At 39.2% G+C, this 17,738-nt stretch overlaps 1 protein-coding gene across 5 annotated transcripts in view; it reads right to left on the reverse strand.

Moving 5' to 3' along the window:
* Positions 1-6,293: 6,293 nt before the first annotated feature.
* The window catches only part of Swt1 (SWT1 RNA endoribonuclease homolog), a 64,355-nt gene continuing 52,910 nt past the window's right edge, over positions 6,294-17,738 (reverse strand). For 4 of the 5 annotated variants that reach the window (XM_060364436.1, XM_060364434.1, XM_060364439.1 and 1 more), the window contains 3 exons: positions 14,676-14,742; positions 13,073-13,137; positions 6,294-7,121 (listed from right to left, as the gene is read on the reverse strand). In XM_060364436.1, coding sequence (XP_060220419.1) covers positions 6,995-7,121; positions 13,073-13,137; positions 14,676-14,742 — 259 coding nt within the window. In that variant the 3' untranslated portion in view covers positions 6,294-6,994. Of the gene's footprint in view, positions 7,122-10,969; positions 11,107-13,072; positions 13,138-14,675; positions 14,743-17,738 lie in introns of all 5 variants that reach the window. The other variant, XM_060364438.1, reaches the window with a different exon arrangement.

The following is a 17,738-nucleotide window of genomic DNA, read 5'->3' on the forward strand; positions in this document are numbered from 1 at the left end:
AAGTTTGAGTTGAGGAATTTGAAAATCACCTTTCATTGCATAAGTCACGTGCTTCATGCAAATAGTATAAGAATACTTGATTTGGAAATTTGCCTGAGTTCACTGTAACAAAATAGGAATATGTTGCCGAAAAGCATGCTTTTCAAGAAGTGGCAATGACCTAGCTCCATACCAAAAACCAAACAAAACCCAGTACATCTAAAAGTTGTGGGTTTTGTTTTGTTTTTCAGGGAAGGGGAAAATGGCATTGTCTGTATACTTTTTAACAATTGGAGGTTCATTTTATCATTATGCAGTTGAAAATCTCTTTCAAAACAAAATAAAAGGTCTATATCTCTAGCTGTCTTGGAACTCTGCAGCACCAGGCTGGTCTTGAACTCACAGAATCACAGTGATCTGCTTGCCTCTGAGTGCCAGGATACCTGCATATGCCACCATACCTCGTAACCAGTACCTTTTTAAATTTCATTATCATTTTAACTTTTTTAGATGTATTTTATTTGAGTATGTATGTGCAGTGGCCACATAAATCAAATGAGATTGTCATAACACCTGGAACTAGAATTATATATGGATAGTTATGGGCCACTACAAGGCTCCTAGGAAGCAGACTCAAGGCTTCTGCAAGAACCACTACTACAGGCCATGTCTCCAGCCCCATTCTATACTTTTGATCGGTTGTAATAGACAGAAAACTTAAAACTTGAACAAAATATTTTCCCATACTCAAGGATGAGTTTTCTTTAAGACAAGATCAGGATCTCACAGTGTAGCACTAGCTGGCCTGGAACTTACCATGCAGACCATGCTGGCCTCTAATGTAGATGGTCTGTCTCTGCCTCCCAAATGCTAGGATTAAGGGCATGCTGTGCATTTATTATGTTCAGAGTAGTTCACCACTGCCTAAAGTGTTTTACAATTCTCTAAAGATAACTGGGAAGGATGTGGTAGGATGCAAGAATCCTTACTGACAAGTCAGTGTTTTATCTAACCTTTAACATCTCCAGAACTACTTAATGAAAGGAGGCAGAAGCTAAAGGTGTCTAGGTAAACAGTCCTGTCGCTGCAGCGTTGCCTCAGGAGTCTGAGTCACAGTAAAGTCTGTAGTATTTCTCTTGATTTGAAGGATCAGACACTTCATATACATAACCAAGGAAAATCTGAGTGGTAACATTAACAAGGGAAGAAACAAGGCATGAAGTAGATTAACTGAGTCAAAAGGAAAATCACAATGAATGTCAAGTAAGGCCAAACCCACCACTTCAAAGTTCAGCGTGGGTGGGAAAGTTGCAAAGGAACAACTGCCATCAATCAAGTTTTATCAGAAGTTAAAATGATACACTGAGTGACAAATATTTAACAGTGGCCAATACCGAAATTTACAGTGGCACACCTTTAATCCTAGCATTGAGGAGACAGGCAGGCTATTATATACATGAGCTTCAGGCCAGCCAGGGCTACACAGACTTTATCTAAAGAAAAAACAAAAACAGAAACAAAAACCAACCTTTGTCAGTACTCAAGATGTTAGTCCCTGGAGTGATGGCTCAGAGGTTAAGAGCACTGGCTGCTCTTCCAAAGGTCCTGAATTAAATAATTCCCAGCAACCACATGGTGGCTCACAACCATATGTAATGATATATGGTACCTTTTGGCATACAGGCAGAACACTGTATACATAATAATAAACCTTTTTTAAAAATGTTAGAGCCCCTCACAGGGCAGACAAGTATACTGCTTATGATACTTGGTTTGTTGGTGTTTTAACTTCTTGAGTTCTTTATATATTCTGGATATTAGCCCTCTGTCAGATACAGGGTTGGTGAAGATCTTTTTCCAGTCTGTAGGCTGGGAATCTGAAATCATCAGAATCTGGAAACAATCTAAACGTCTCTCAACTGAAGAATAGATACAGAAGTTGTGATACATTTATATAACAGAATACTATTCAGCAGTTAAAATACAAGGAAATAATGAAATTTGCAGGCAAATGGTGGGAACTAGAAAAGATCATCCTGAGTGAGGTAACCCAGAAGCAGAAAGACACATTTGGTATATACTCACTTATATATAAGTAGATATTAGCCATATAAGATAAACATATTAAAATCTATAGTCTAAAGAAGCTAAACAAGGAAGACCCCAGGGAAGAGGCTTAAGCCTCATTCAGAAGCTGGATTCTTAACATACAGGTGGAACTGCAAGATCATGTAGGCACTTTGAAAAGTGTAGTTCAGTAACACCTGAGAAAGTAACTGCATTGGTGGTTATTTATAAAAGTAAAAAGGGATTCAAGTTCCCCAAGCTGAAAGCTAATGGTGTATACTAGAATATGCAGGATAAAAAGAATGATGGTACTGATGGACTGCACACATTAAGAATCTGCCCTTCCTTTTAAACAAGGAAAATTGGAGCTATACAGATACTAATGTGGCCCTACACAAAGATGACATGCAAATTTGTGGTGAGTCTCTTCCAGCCCAACGGACTTTTTAATCTTGGAACTAGGAGGACACTGTAAGAAGGATGAAAACCTTGCATTGTCTTTTAAAGAATGACTGTTCAGGAAGCATTTGATTGTTGCTTCAACTGTGACAACTTCTACCATTGGCAGAAGACTACACCTTTGAGAGCATTTAGCATAGTCTGGCTGAGCTTCTGAATCTTTGCTTTTGCAGACATAATTTTTTTTTCCCAATACAGTTATTCAACCCGTCTTTGGCTCTATTTCAACCCATCCGAACTCCTGTCAATGCTGGGCCCTCACTTAGGAAATCTTTTGAGGATAGTCTTTAACTAGATGTAGTGGTTACTGTACAAGGTACCTCTCCATGTCGGTCACTCGATGGTGGAAAAGGCAGAAGTGATTTTTTGGAGTTGCTTAGGTGACTGTTTCTAGCAAGTAAATTCTTGAGGTTGGTATTCAGGGAAACTTCTTTTGCTGTGATATCATTTAGGCTTTTCACTTTGGTGGAACAGTCAAATGTAGATAACTCCATTTCTACTTGGCCCAGCTTGTTCCGTTTTGACATAGCAGGGTAGCGGAATAGCAACCTTTGATGCCATATGGCCTCACCACAGGTGTTCTGAAAGCACCACACCTGCTGGAACATCTCAGATGCGGCTGAGGTGGCTATCTCATGGGTAGCTAGATGTCAAGCAATTTTCCTACTTTAAATAAGGTGGAGAAATAAGTGAGGGAAATATCCCCCTATGAAACCCTGCTGTACCCACATAAATAGAAAGCATAACAACAACAAAAAGGCTCCAATTCTGTAGCATTCTAGAAAAGGGGAAACGGCAGAAAAAGCAAATTTATCTGGTACAAACCCCAAGGTGGGGATGGGAGTGGTTACAAAAGGACACAAGAATTTGTAGGGGTGATATGACTTCTGACTTGAATGAACTGGTGATTTCATGATTGTGTATTCACTAAAGTTCACAGAAGTCTAGAAGGGGAAAGTTGTTTTTCTCGCTTAACCCACAAAGTAGTTCAAATAGGCTTAAAAAGAAGAGGACAGACCTATATTTTACCTCACTAGGGAACCAGTTACTCTCACCTTGGAAACATCTTTACGAGCTGATAGTTTAGCTAGTAATCATTAGTTTACAGTAGAGTTGCAGAGGCTGAGAAAAGGTTAAAATGCAAAAATAATAATGTTAAAAGATGGAACTGTCGGGCTAAGGTGTAGTTGGTTGAGCTTGCTTAGTGCACAGGAAGACACCTGTGTTCCATCCTTAGCACCTTAACACAGCAATCCTGCCTCAGTTTCCTGAGTGCTGGGATTAGTTCTTATGTTATACACAGATTCATGGATATTTTTGTGGTTTTGTTTTTCAGTTTTATGTGTTGAGGGTGTTTTGTCTGCATGTATGTGTGTGTACCAGATGCATGCATGCTGGCCAGAAGAGTGGGGTTTGATGCCCTGAAACTGAAGTTATAGAGGATTGTGAGCTATCAGTCTTGTGTTAGAGGTGTGGCTAGCCTCTGGTATTGACTAGGTAGGCCAGGCTTGTTTCAAACTTTTGGTTATCATCTTATACTTTCCTTCTGAATAATTGGACCATAGCTTTGAGCCACCTTGCCTGACCTTCATGGATGTGTGTGTGTAGACTGCTGTCCCTTTAAGCTGTATTCCTGTCACTTCCTGAGGCAGAGTCCTTCACTGACTCAGCTAGACTGACCAGCAGGCAACAGGGATTCTCCTGTTCCCTGCTCCCCTGCACTATCATCACAGGGATGCACCATTACTGGCTTTCTCACCTGGGTGTGGGTATCACACACAGGTCCTCATATCAGCATGGCAAGCCTTTACCAACTACCTAATTCTGTCTCAAAATAAAATGCTGTACTGGAGAGATGGCTCAGGGGTTAAGAGCACCTACTGCTTTTACATAGAACACAGGTTTGATTCCCAGCACCCACATGTTGGTCACAACTGTTAAGTACAATTCCATGGTATACACTGCTCTCTTCTAACTTCTACAGGCACCAGACACTTAGCTGGTACACACACTTGCATGTGGGCAGAACAGTTATTATACATACAAAATAAAAATAATTTTGAAAATTCCATGCTTTGGTATTTGGTCCCATTTTATACATTTTTTTCTAACTTAATTTTACAAAAACCAATCTGTTTTCTTCCTAGGAGAGGATATTCTGGTTTGGTAGGTCCCAGGCACACTATTGTTTTGCCCCAAGGAAAAGTGACTAAAGAACTGAAGTATAGAATACTTCATTAAGACTTGCAGTGGATAGGTCCGACTGCAGATTAGAACTTCATAGTTCTGTTTTAATTTGACATTGTAGGTCTTTGCTTGTCTCAGAGAAGACCATTACAGGACAGACCCAAGTACTACTTTCTTGATATTTGAAATGTCATCTTAATGGAGATTAGTCTTCTCAGAGTCAGTCCATGTTTTTGTAGTGTCTTAGCCAACTCTTAGATCCCAGGTCATAGTGTTCATATTCCTGACTTGCCAACTTCCTGGCCCGCCTGTCTGGTAGAATGCTTTTCAGCCTGAATCATCTTGATAGGCTGGGGTGAATGACCTTCCCTACTGAGTATTCAGACAAATCTGTACTCTCCAAAGTGCTACTTAGAACACTTGCAAATCCAGAGACTGGACAAAGCCAGCCACCCTATACTTTCATTGCTCTTACGACCTTTTGCTAATCTACCTCAGTGACTAAACCTCCATGCAAGCAGGAACTGCATGATCCTATGTTTAATTCAATATGACCAGTGGGGTCAGTGCTGACAAACTGACTACATGCTTTACTTTGCTTAGACTTGAAAGCTCTGTGCTGTGCATTGGGAGGCAGAGACAGGCAGATCCTCAGAGCTCACTGGCCAGACCCTAACTCAGTAAGAGAGTGACTGAGTCACTTTTCTGAGACAGAGTCCCTCAGTGAACCTCAAGCTCATCAACTCAGTTAGACTGCCTGTCCAGCAAGCCTCAGGGATTCTCTTGCCCCTGCTTCCCCTGCACTAGGGATACAACTTTAACAAACAGATCATTGAGTCTCTATTAGATCTTGGAATGTAGCCCATAAAGATATTCTTCTGGAGTCAAAGTACCCTCAAATGTTGCCTTTCCTAAGAGATTTAATACTATACCACATTAAATATTCAGGGTAGGAGGCAGGACGGGAAGACAGCTCAGTTGGTAAAGGCTTGCCATGCTGACCGACGAGTGATAACTGCAACCAGGTGAAAAAGCCAGTAATGGTGCATCCCTGTGATCTTACTGTTGAGATAGGATCAGGCCAGTGATCTCTGGGGATCTGCCTGTCTCGACCTCTACAGCATGAGCATTATAGGAAATGCTGCTATGCCTGCCTTTTTATATGGAAGCTGGGAATCTGGATTCAGGTCCTCCTGCTTTCCTGGCAAGCACTTTACTGAAGCCAGCATGGTGCTGCATGCCAGTAATGCTAGCCCGTAATGCAAAGCAGGAAGACTGCCACAAGTTTGAGACCAAACTGACCTATCAGGCCAACCAGGGTTATGTAGCAATACCTTTATCTCAAAAACCAACGAGGAGGAGGAAGACCTGACATGCTAAAGTTTCTAGCTTGTCTAGAGGCTCAGGGCCCTGCTGGACACTCCTCTGTCCATAAACTTTAATATGTGGGTTTTCTCACCTTGCAGGATCTTGCTGAGCAGATCTTGTAACAACAATTATTGAATGTCCAGATTCAATTCTTTCTACTGAAAAGACTCATTTATAATCACACCTTGTACTCATTTCAGAGACAGAATTTGGAAGTAAACTGAAAAGCAGAATATTACTAAAATAAGTTATTTATTGCTATCTTAAAAATAAATTAACATTTATTATAGACTATCAAATTTGCTTTAATCTAATCTTAACAAAAGCATAATACATTCCAGTAAGCAAGGATTTCCAAATTCATGTGGAACCAAGTCAATTAAACACTTGAGTTTTAGGCAGGGACAAACAGCAGCCACTGCCGTGTAATTCCCAAAATCCACACTCCTTCACATTAAAGGGGAAAACTCGGAGGGGCTCCTCCCCACAGAAAAATGACACATCCCCAAAGAGAAGGCGTTAGCTCAAAATTCTATTTCATATCCCTGAAGAAGGTGGCAGTTTTCCCACCAGTTTTATATAAATAACAGTTTGTTCATGAAAGCAGCCCATTCATGGAATGTGGCAGCATGGTCATGTCTTAAGTCTTAGGGCTTGGCAGTGTCTGGTCATGTGCCCACATTCAGAGTTAGGAAAGATGCTAAGGCTGTGGGCTGCCATCGTTTCACAGGAACATGAGAAGGTGGCTCTCTTTTCCTTAGAGGTAGGAAGTATTATCACTCCAGAAGAGCTGGGTCTGCAGTTTACCTTATAGTGGACTCAATGAGATGGTCAATAAAACATTTTTTGTCTCTATGAAAGATTTTTCTTGTTAGATTCGCTTCAAAAAAGAGCAATCAGGGTTGACAGTGTGTTACTCAAGAGATGGATGTTATTAAGTCTTGTTGAGCATGTTTTCACACCATCCTCTGTTTTTGGCCTCCATATACACAGACGCACTGCACTGCTGCATGGTATATTCCATCTCAATCAGCTGGCGGCATCCAATGGTTAATTTTTCCCTAGGAGAACAAAACATGGTAAATCACAAAACGAATAGTCAAAATCCCAGGACTGCAGAGGCAGAGACAGGCAGGTAACACTGAGTTTGAGAAAACCTGCTCTATGGAGTTCCAGTCTAGCCAGGGCTAAACACCCTGTCTCAACATTTTATTTATCTATTTATGTTTATTTTTTGGGTTTTCAAGGCAGAGTTTCTCTGTGTAGCCCTGGCTGTCCTGGAACTCACTCTGTAGACCAGGCTGGCCTCAAACTCACAGGTATCCACCCTAGTGCTGGGATTAAAGAAATACAGCACTGCTGCCTGGCAATTATTTATTTTTAAGTGAATGCATACGTGTATGTCTATGTATGGGCTTATGCATGAGTGTAGTGCCCACAAAAGCCAGGAGTGTGTCAGGTCTCCTGGGGATGGAGTTACAGGTAACTGTAAGATGCCCAAGTTTGATGCAAACTCCAGTCAGTCCTCTCCAAAAGCAATATGACCTCTTAACCCCTAAGCCATTTCTTCAGCCCACCACCTACATTTGACCCCTGGACCCACACAGAAGCAAAAAGTAATTCTCCAAACACACACACACACACACACCACTTTTTAAATAAAAAATAGGTAAGTTATTTAGCTGGGTGTGGTGGCGCTTGGGAGGCTAAAGCAAGAAAATTCTCAAATTCAAGGCCAGTCTCCCATACACAGTGAGTTCCAGACCAGCATGAATTATAGCATGAACTCCACCTCAAAACAAACACACAACAAAAGAATTGTATGTATTTACTGTATATGGCATGGTTTAAAATTTGTATACATTATGGAATTGGCTTAGTCGAATAATTAATATAATTACTTCCTAAATCTCTTGAACTATTACTCATGACTGAAATTTTGTGTTATTTAACTAACATCCACCCAATCTTTCTACCACTACCTCCAGGCCTATTTTTGAATTCTACTATTTTGGTTTTGCATAAAGTGAGATCATAGAGTAATAGCATCAAGGTTCATCCATATATCTGCAACAAAAGGACTTCCTTCTTTTCAAAGGCTAAACAGTATTCCTTATCTATTTATTAGCTGGTAGACATTTAGACTGTTCCTAAATCTTGGCTACTGTGACTGACGCTACACTGAAAAATGAAGTGCAGAAATCTTATATCTATTTCCCTTGGATATATTAAAATTTTCTGTCTCTCTCACTCTCTGTCTCTCTCAGCGATACTGAGGATTAAACATAAGACTTTATGCATTTAGAGAAAAAAGGTAAACATGGGGATTACAGATTTCTAGCTGTAATTCCTAGAATTAAAAAATAAGGGTTCCTATGGCAGAATTCTGTAAATAAGCAAAGGTGAAAGTAGAATACTGTACATTGAACAGTTTAATTTTCTATCTTACTCTTTGAAGGATCTCTCCTAGCAGGAGGCAGGCTTATGTATAGATGTCACCAAGGAGTAAGGGACATCTGTAAGAGAGATGGCTACACTGTATCTACTTCAGTTGGAGAGTTTAAGAAAAATGGGCTGTAGAGATCATCAAGTCTTGAAGGAACAGAACTTCAGAAAAGGATAGGTGCCATGCTGCTGGTGGGTAAAAGTGCTTGCTGCTAAGCCTGATGACCTGAGTTTGGTTTTCAGAACCTATGTGGTATGAAGAGAGAACCAACTCCAGCAAACTATCCTCTGACCTATACATGCCCCCATGACCAAACAGTAAAACCACTCATGTAAGCCAACTAGCAATTAAATTAATATTCATAACTCCAAAGCAAAGGTGGGATATGGTGGGAGTGATGGTACACACCTTTAATCCCAGTACTTGAGAGGCCAGGGGATCTATTTGACTTTGAGGTCAGCCTGGTCTAATAGTGAGCTTCAGACCAGCCAACGTTACACAGTAAGACTCTGTCTCAAAATAAACAAAAACTTTGGGAAAGCAGGAAGTCATGCCTACTTCACAATTTTAAAAATTATTACTTTAAAATGTTTACTCTGTGTAGGAGCCCAAAGGGCAAATGAGGATGCTGATGGAGTTACTAGGAGGTTCTAAGCTACCCAACTTCAGTGCTGAAAACAAAAATCAGATTCTCTAGAAGAACAGTGAATACTCAATCTCTAAGCCATCTTTCTGGCTCTAATTACTTTTTTTTTTAACCTGAGATGAATCCAGTTGACTGTCAAAAGCAAACGGGTCTCCAATTTATAAGACCGCTACTTCTAGGGCACCAAAGCATTATATTTAACATATTTCCATCTAAGATATGGTCTCCTTAAGTTCAGGAAAATTACTCAGTATAATCTCTGATGTAGGTATCCAAGAAAGGACAGTTACCTTCATTACACATATGTCATTACTTCATTACACATATGTCATAGCTTTTAAAATGGCTCCAAGCCATGTCCACAGTGTTGGAGAAGACTATAGCTACCTCTCCTCCCATATGATGAATTCCTTGATGTAGGGTACTAAGGGAAAAGAGCTAGTCAGAACTTAGGATTCCATGAGAGAAAGGAAAGACAACAAAAAAGTAAATACAATATACATGAATAGCCTCACTTCTGGAGGATGTGTGGCTTCTCAGAGACTAAAACCCAATTTTGGGGTTGGGGTTGGGAAAGAAGGACACAGGAGGGAATAATGAGAGGATAACTAACACTAAACACCTTCTGAAAAAGCCCTATAGAGACCACTACACACACATACACATGCACACACACACATAAAAGAAATTTAAATGGAATTATCCTATAATCAGTGCACAACACCTGAACTAGATACCATAAGCTACCAAATAAAAACCCAGTAGTACCAGGAATGTGTTAATTCTTTTTGAGCTGTTAGTCAATGTGAGAAAACAGACCACAAAACATTATAGACTACTGGCACTGTTACCAGAACTAGGTTACCCTCCAGAACTTGACAGTAGATCCTACTACAGGAAACACCACAAAACTGAGCCACAAACATGGAAAGATCAAGTGAGTGACCTGGAAGTTTCATCCAGCTGTCTAGCTTTTACAGGGCTGGAAGGTGCTATGAATGCTACTACAAAAGAAAACTAATCATCAATCTCACTTAGCCATGAGCTATAATAATGACTTGCCTGGCAAGATATGCCCACTGGATTTACCCACACCTGACACTGTTGGTGAGGCCAAGTACTTGTGACTTGATAGGTCATAGGCCCTTGTAGAAAAGCTACTATTGGGCAGGAGAGATGGCTCAGTGGCTAAGAGCACTGGCTGCTCTTCCGGAGGTCCTAAATTCAATTTCCAGCAACCACATGGTGGCTTTCAACCATCTACACTTATACTATAATCTGATGCCCTCTTCTAGCATGCAGGTATACATACAGAGCACTCATAATAAATAAACAAACAAACAAATAAATAAATAGGCAAATAAATAAATAAATAAATAGATGACATTAAAAAAGAAAGCCTACTATTATTAATTCTGCTAAATGGACACAGCATTAAAATGACTCCTAATGACTTACTGCTATATCACAGATCAATGCTTGTCTCAGACCTCATCAGAGAACTCTCCTGTAGGAGATGCTGATCTATACAGAGAACCACAACAGTCAATATGTAGAGAGTAAGACTTAGGACATACTCATCCCAAAATGGGACATACACTTCCCTTTAAAGATCATGGATCTGTGAGGAAGAGGATGGGAAGACTGTATGAGCCAGAGATAATAGCTGCTGTCAAAGAAATGGTATTTTCTGATTATAACAGGGTAGAGTTACATACAAACTCACAGAGATGTAACAGCATTGACAAGACTTACACACACTCAAGCCAGACAAAAACAAAATATGTGGGAAGGGAGGTATAGGCACGCAGTCTCACCCTTCCATGAGGAGTTGCTGGCATTTGATAGTTGTCAGGAAAGGCAAAGCCAGTGTTTTCTTAATGGTGTGACCTTTATATTACCACATTCCATGGTAGGTCCCACAGTCAAAAGTAGTTGGCTAACACAAACTAGACTTGATGGGAGAAGGAGAAGGACAGGGAGAGAGAAACACATGAAGTTGGGTGGGTAGGAAGGCAGAAGGGGTGAATACAATCAAAACATACTGTATGAAATTCTCAAAAAATTAATAAAGATATTATTTTTTTTTAAATTGGCCTTGTTACCCTAGGCCCACTTCTTATACATAAAGTTAAATTAGTTTTTTGATTTTGCTGCCAATTCTTTACAACTAATTTTCAGAATACCCTTGCAAAGGTTCAGAATAGCAGAAATAAAAACATTTTCTTATATACTCTAAAATAAAGCAGAAATTAGGCAGGTCCACATTCCTATCCTTGGTCCTCTTTTCTATAGCTGAAAACAAACAAATATACCCTTCAGTAACTGAATCTATTTCCCTTCCCTACCCTCAAGGTTAAAAAGGGGCTTCTTCTCCTCAGCCTAGTGGCACTGAGTTCCTTCCTTTCACATGAGTCAGTATTCAACCATTACTCATAGTTCTTTCCTTCAGTAAGCTGTCAGTGCCAGAAACTGTTCCTTGTAGCTGGTATGGTAAAGGAGATCCTAAGTACCTTTCCTCAAGGCTTAACTGTGGGACAGATAATCAGCACCTTATTTCCTTCCTCCAGCATCTCCAGTGAGTCATTCCCCTTGAGCACTCACCGCTTGGTGATGGGGCCCTCACAAAAGAGAGAAGCAGCTCAATACATTTTTAGATACTTCCTAACTGCAAGAAAGTTTGTCCTTGGGACCCATAAAAGTAATTTATCTGAGTAAGTTAAAATGAAAACTATTTCTACTTTCTTCCTCTGACAGTCATATTATCTCGAGTGCCTTAAATGTGATCTTCATGTCAGCTTTTTAAAAAAGTTTTATTTTTATTTATTATTTACACAGTATTCTGCCTGCATGTATGCCTGTACAGCAGATCTCATTATAGAATAGTTGTGAGCCAGCATGTGGTTGCTGGGAATGGAACTCAGGACTTTTGGAAGAACAGCCAGTGCTCTTAACCTCTGAGCCCTCACTTTAGCCCCATGTCTCAGCTTTTTAAGCAGCTGAGATTACAGGGATGCACCACCACACCTACCTAACACTCTAAAGTTCTGAATTTACATACATATGCAGATATGTGGGTAGATATGACCCACATGAACAAAAGCTCTTTAGAGGTCTTCAGCAATCTATAAAAAATAGATGATACTTATTTATAGTCCCAGCTACTAGGGAGGCTGAGACAAGAGTTGTTGGCTCTCCAAGTTCAAAGCCAGTATTAGCAATACAGCAAGACCTTACCTCAGAGTAAATAAATAAATACGATTGTACATACATGTATACATGAAATAATCTTGAGTTCAAACATTTGAAAACCACTTTAGATAGCTGATAAACTAACATAGGCTTTTTGCATATATAAAATATTCTGTGTTAACAAAGGTTAAAAAAAATCATGAGAGCCAGGTGTGGTAGCGCACACCTGTAATCACAGCGTTCAGAAGGCAGAAGCAGACAAATCTCTGTGAGTTTGAGGCCAGCCTGGTCTACAAAGCAAATCAGAGCAGCGAAGGCTAAAAAGAGAAATGCTGTCTCAAAAAACAAAAACAAAATCACAAAGAGGGGTTAGGAAGCACTTCAGTAAAAAAGTGCTTGCCAGGAAAGCATAAGGACCTGACTCAGATTCCCAGCTTCCACATAAAAATGCACATAATTAAAGCAGCATCTGCCTATAATCCTCATGCTATGGAGACAAAGACAGGCAGATCCCCAGAGCACATGGGCCAGACCCTGTCTCAACAAGAAGGTGGAGACTGAGGAAGACAGATGACTCCTCTACAAGCTTACACATGCATGTTCTCTCTCTCTCCCTCCCCACCCATACTCTCTCTCACACACGCACACACCATATTTTAAAAAATGGCTTTACCCTCCCATAGTGATAGCAAACAGATATCTCATTATCTACATATAGATGTGCTTACCGATACTCAGTCTGAGAAACACAATCATAAAGTTCCTGGGCAGTAAATTTGACATTTTTGTTTACCTAAAAAGAAGCAAACTACAGTTATTAAGGAGATACGTTAAATGAGCAATGAAAGTACAATTAGAATGGGTCATATCTTGAGAGCAGAAACTCAGATCTTCAGTCACTGCCTAAAACACAACGAAAATAGGCTGGAGAGATGGCTCAGTGGTTAAGAGTTCTGGCTGTTCTTCCAAAGATCCTGAGTTCAATTCCCAGCAACGACATGGTGGCTCACAACCATCTAATGAGATCAGGTGCCTTTTTCTGGTGTGCAGGTGTACATGCAGACAGAATACTGTATGCATAATAAATAAATCTTTTTAAAAAGACAACAAAAACAGTGACAGGAAGAAGTTCAGTGACCATAATGTTAACACTGAACTATGTACAAACTTCAGTCCTATTTACAACTATCTATTCATAGAACTGAAATAGTAGAAATGAGATAGTCCTGAATGTAGTAGAATCTTTGAAAAGCAGATTACTTTGGTGTTCAACTGACAGAAACAATGCTTCTGTAAGTAGAGCAAAATATCTGATTTACTTAGGAAAAGGTTTGACTTACAATTATTTCTGTCCCTTGCTCTTCCCTTCCCCCACCTCCATTCATTCATTCACTCATTCATTGATTCTTTTTCTTCCTCTCTCCCTGATTCTTTATGGTCCTAGGAATCCAGCTCGGAGCTTCATGCATGCTAAGCAAATGTTCCACTCCAGAACTATGCCCTAGCCCATGAACATTTTCTTAAAATCTGTATTTTAAAAACCCAGAGACATAATTTATATAACTATAAATGTAAAAGTCTACCACTCAAATTGTTGCACACTTGAAACACAAAATGAAAGAATATTTTCTTTTCTGAAATTTGATTTTATCATTAGTGTGTGAGTATGTATGTTAGTGTGGTATTATTTATGCCATGGTGCAAATTTGAGAGTAAATGGGTTTCAGGGAAGAAAGTCACATCACCAAGCCTGCACAGCTTGCACACTGTTACCAGCTAAGCCATCTCATTAGCCTAGAATCTTTTCTTTCTTAGAACTCACTACTACTGATGCAATGAGTTGCTGGTCTGTTTCACGGCCTATGGCTTCTGCTACACTATCAAAACTAGAGGCTCACCCAGACTTGTCTCAGCTATCCCACTGTTACCCTGTGTCACAGAGATTCTGCAGCTTTGGATCTGCCGGACTGACCCCTTCATGTGAGCCAACTCAAAGCCCTGGATCTGGGCCTGGGTGGAAGCTGAGTAGTTCAGTCCTACAGCTCTCCCAACACTGGTCCCAGTGGCTCACCCAAGGGCCTAAATTGGCAAGGGGTGGGGTCAGCTTTCTCTGCTGCAGGCTAGCTCATATATCTTAAATGCACACTTTTTAAAAACAAGCAGAGAAACATGTCACTTGCAAATTTTTATGATACTCAGAAGCTTTAAGTCAGCCTGTACAAGACAGCAAGATCCTGGCTCAAGAAAAATCTTCATTTAATGAAAATATTAATAGTAATCTTACTGTATTTTTATAGCCAAACAATATAGAAATACAATATATTTTCATACCTCATACTTGATTAGGAAGTTATAGAGCATCTCAACATCTTGATAACTACTATTAGGAGCCAAAATCCTAAAAACAAACAAAGGACCATAAAAATTAATTTTTAAAAATACTTTTTTCTCCTTCAAACTTATACATATTCATGTTTATTAAGTTTATTTACAGGTTTACAAAACCATTAACTCAATTCAACTGAGATCAATTCATTAAAATATTTTAGTTAGTTTAACACCTATACATTAATGATCACAAACATTCTTTTTAACCTGCTGAGACAAGTCTTATATAGCCCAGATTGGCCTCAAACAGGAAATATAGACAAGGTTGGCCCTGAACTCATAATCCTCCTGCCTCCACCTCCCAAGTACTGAGATTATAGTGCCTATATGCCATAAACATTCTTACATGTGAAATAATTATAATTCATGTATTGCATTATAATAATGCTTGGTTCTCAAAAGGGAGACAGTAATGTGAATTTACACTTTATATATTTTAAGCTGCAGATTTCTTTCTATAATGCTCAAAAGACAACAAACAAAATCCACAGACATATAAAAGATTGTAGCCAAATTCAAATAACACCGAGCTATCAGCATAGTATTCTATGAAAACCAACACTTAATCAGACTACAAGAACTCATGGAAGTAACATGGAACAAATGATAAAAATCTTGACTAAAAAGAGAGGGCAGTATTTTCTACCCTCTAATAGATATTCTTTTATACTGCTTGCTTATTTTTTTTAAAATCTACTCATTTATTTATTTGGTGGCTTTGAGTGTTTTGTCTGCATGTATGTTTGTGTACTGCATAGCTGCCTGGTCTAGATGGAAGCCAGAAAATGTTGGATCCCCCGGGACCTGGAGTTACAGACAGTTGTGAGCCTCCATGGATGCTGAGAACTGAACCCAGTCCTCTGGAAGAGCAGCAAGTGCTTCTAATCACTGAGCCACTGCTCTAACCCCTCACATATACATTTATTTTCCTATCTATTAACTAAGAATAATTAAAGTATTTGTTTCATAGAACTTTTGTATGAAATAAATGAGTTACTATTAGAAGCCTCAGCCAGGTATGGTGGCATATGCCTATAACACCTGTATGTAAAGAATTAACATGGGAGATTGCCTCTTGCTTAAGACTAGTCCTGGCTTCACAATGAGTTCCAGATACCCTGGCTTGTCTCAAAATTTAATAAATATAATTTGCAACAATAAATTTTATTGATTTATCTTAGGTTTGGGGAAGCTTTTTGAGACAAAGGTTTCATGTAGCTTAGGCTAGCCTGAACTACATAGTTGAGGCTGTCCTTTAATTTCTCATCCCTGTATCACCATACCTGGCTCAGAAAAGCCCTAATTGTGTCAGATACAGAAAATACCATATATAAAAGTTATAACTAACATAACTACCATCAACAACTTTGCCTACTTTCAAGCCACAAAATAAATGAACAGTGCCATAACTAATAAGGAATCAAGACACTTTAATTAACTCTTAAAATTCCAAGGGGCTTTTAACCACAACAATGTTCCTAGGCCCTCATGTCCTTTCCAATCATAAGGTTTCATGAAAGCTAAGTGATATCAAAAATTTCACATATCTTTATAGATTATTTGTCTATAGTATACTCATGAAAGCTTTTATAAATATTTCAGGATATAGTCAAACTTGAAATGTACTCTGGTATTTTAGAAAGGGAATAATCCAATATATATTTAGCATAAAAATCTGAATAACTCCAATTTTGTGGGGAAAAGTTTTCTCCCATCAAGGATTTTTAAAATATAATTTAAAATACAACCTCATGATAGGCAATGGTGACACATATATTTAATCCCAGCACTTGAGAGGCAGAGGCAGGCAGATTTCTGAGTTCAAGGCCAGCCTGGTCTACAGAGTAAGTACCGGAACAGTCAGGGCTACACAGTGAAACCCTGTCTTGAAAAACAATGAAGTAAATAAAAATATACAAAGATAACCCATAAGCCATATAAACACACACACACATACATACACACACACACATATGGACAATATATCTGGGATAGAAAAAATAATTTACTATAAAAAATACAGCACATTATCACTATGTGCAGTCACCCTACATGCAATATTATACAAGAGCTTCTTACTCCTAGGTGTAACTTTGTACCATGGAGCTATATGTACAGATCAGTGCCTTGTTCAACTATCATCAGAGAGTCTTCCTCCTACAGCAGATAGGAACATAGAGAGACCCTGAGCCGGATAGTATGCAGAGAGGAGAGACCTTGGAACACTCAGCCATAAACAAGAGGTCTCCATCAAATTCTTCCCTTTGGAGCTCAGGAAACCATGTGGAAGAGGAGGCAGAAAGAGTGTAAAAGCCAGAGGGGATGGGCACCAAGTAAACAAGGCCTTCTAAATAAACATGAACAAAGCTCATATGAACTCAAGAGAGATGGAAGCAGCATTTACAGGGGCTGCACCAAGTCCTCTGTATTTATATCATGGCTTCCAGCTAATTTTTTAATAGGATTCCTGAACATGAGAACAAGTGGGTCTCTGATTCTTGTGCCTTCTCTTAGGCTCTTTTCCTTCTGTTGGTCTGTACTAACCAAGTTTGATGTGGTAGTTTTTGTTATATTTTGTTATATTTTTAAAGATGGATGGATGGATTGATGGGTGGATTAAAGCCTAACCACTAGGATAAAGATTAACAATTGATCTGTCACTTATACCTGCTGGGAGGAGGAAAATCAGTATTCTCCAATGGAATAACAGTGGGTATTAACCACTCCAGGACAGGCCTCGTATTCAGAAGTACTTGACCAACATAAAACAGACCCACAGAGGTTTTTTTGTTTTGTTTTAAATATGTGTTTTTATGTGGTTAGTTTGTTTTTTTTTCTTTTTGGGTGTGGTTTTGTTTTCTTAGTATGGGGGATTTTTTGTTTGTTTTTTGAGAAAGAACGTAAAGTTGGGTGGATAGGGAGAGAGGATCTGGAAGGATTCGAGAAGAAGAATATAATCAAAATACATTCAAATTTAAAACTTGTTTTAAATACTAAAAAAATGAA

The sequence above is a fragment of the Meriones unguiculatus genome, chromosome 11 (assembly GCF_030254825.1).
Source record: "Meriones unguiculatus strain TT.TT164.6M chromosome 11, Bangor_MerUng_6.1, whole genome shotgun sequence".
Classification (NCBI taxonomy): Eukaryota; Metazoa; Chordata; class Mammalia; order Rodentia; family Muridae; genus Meriones; species Meriones unguiculatus.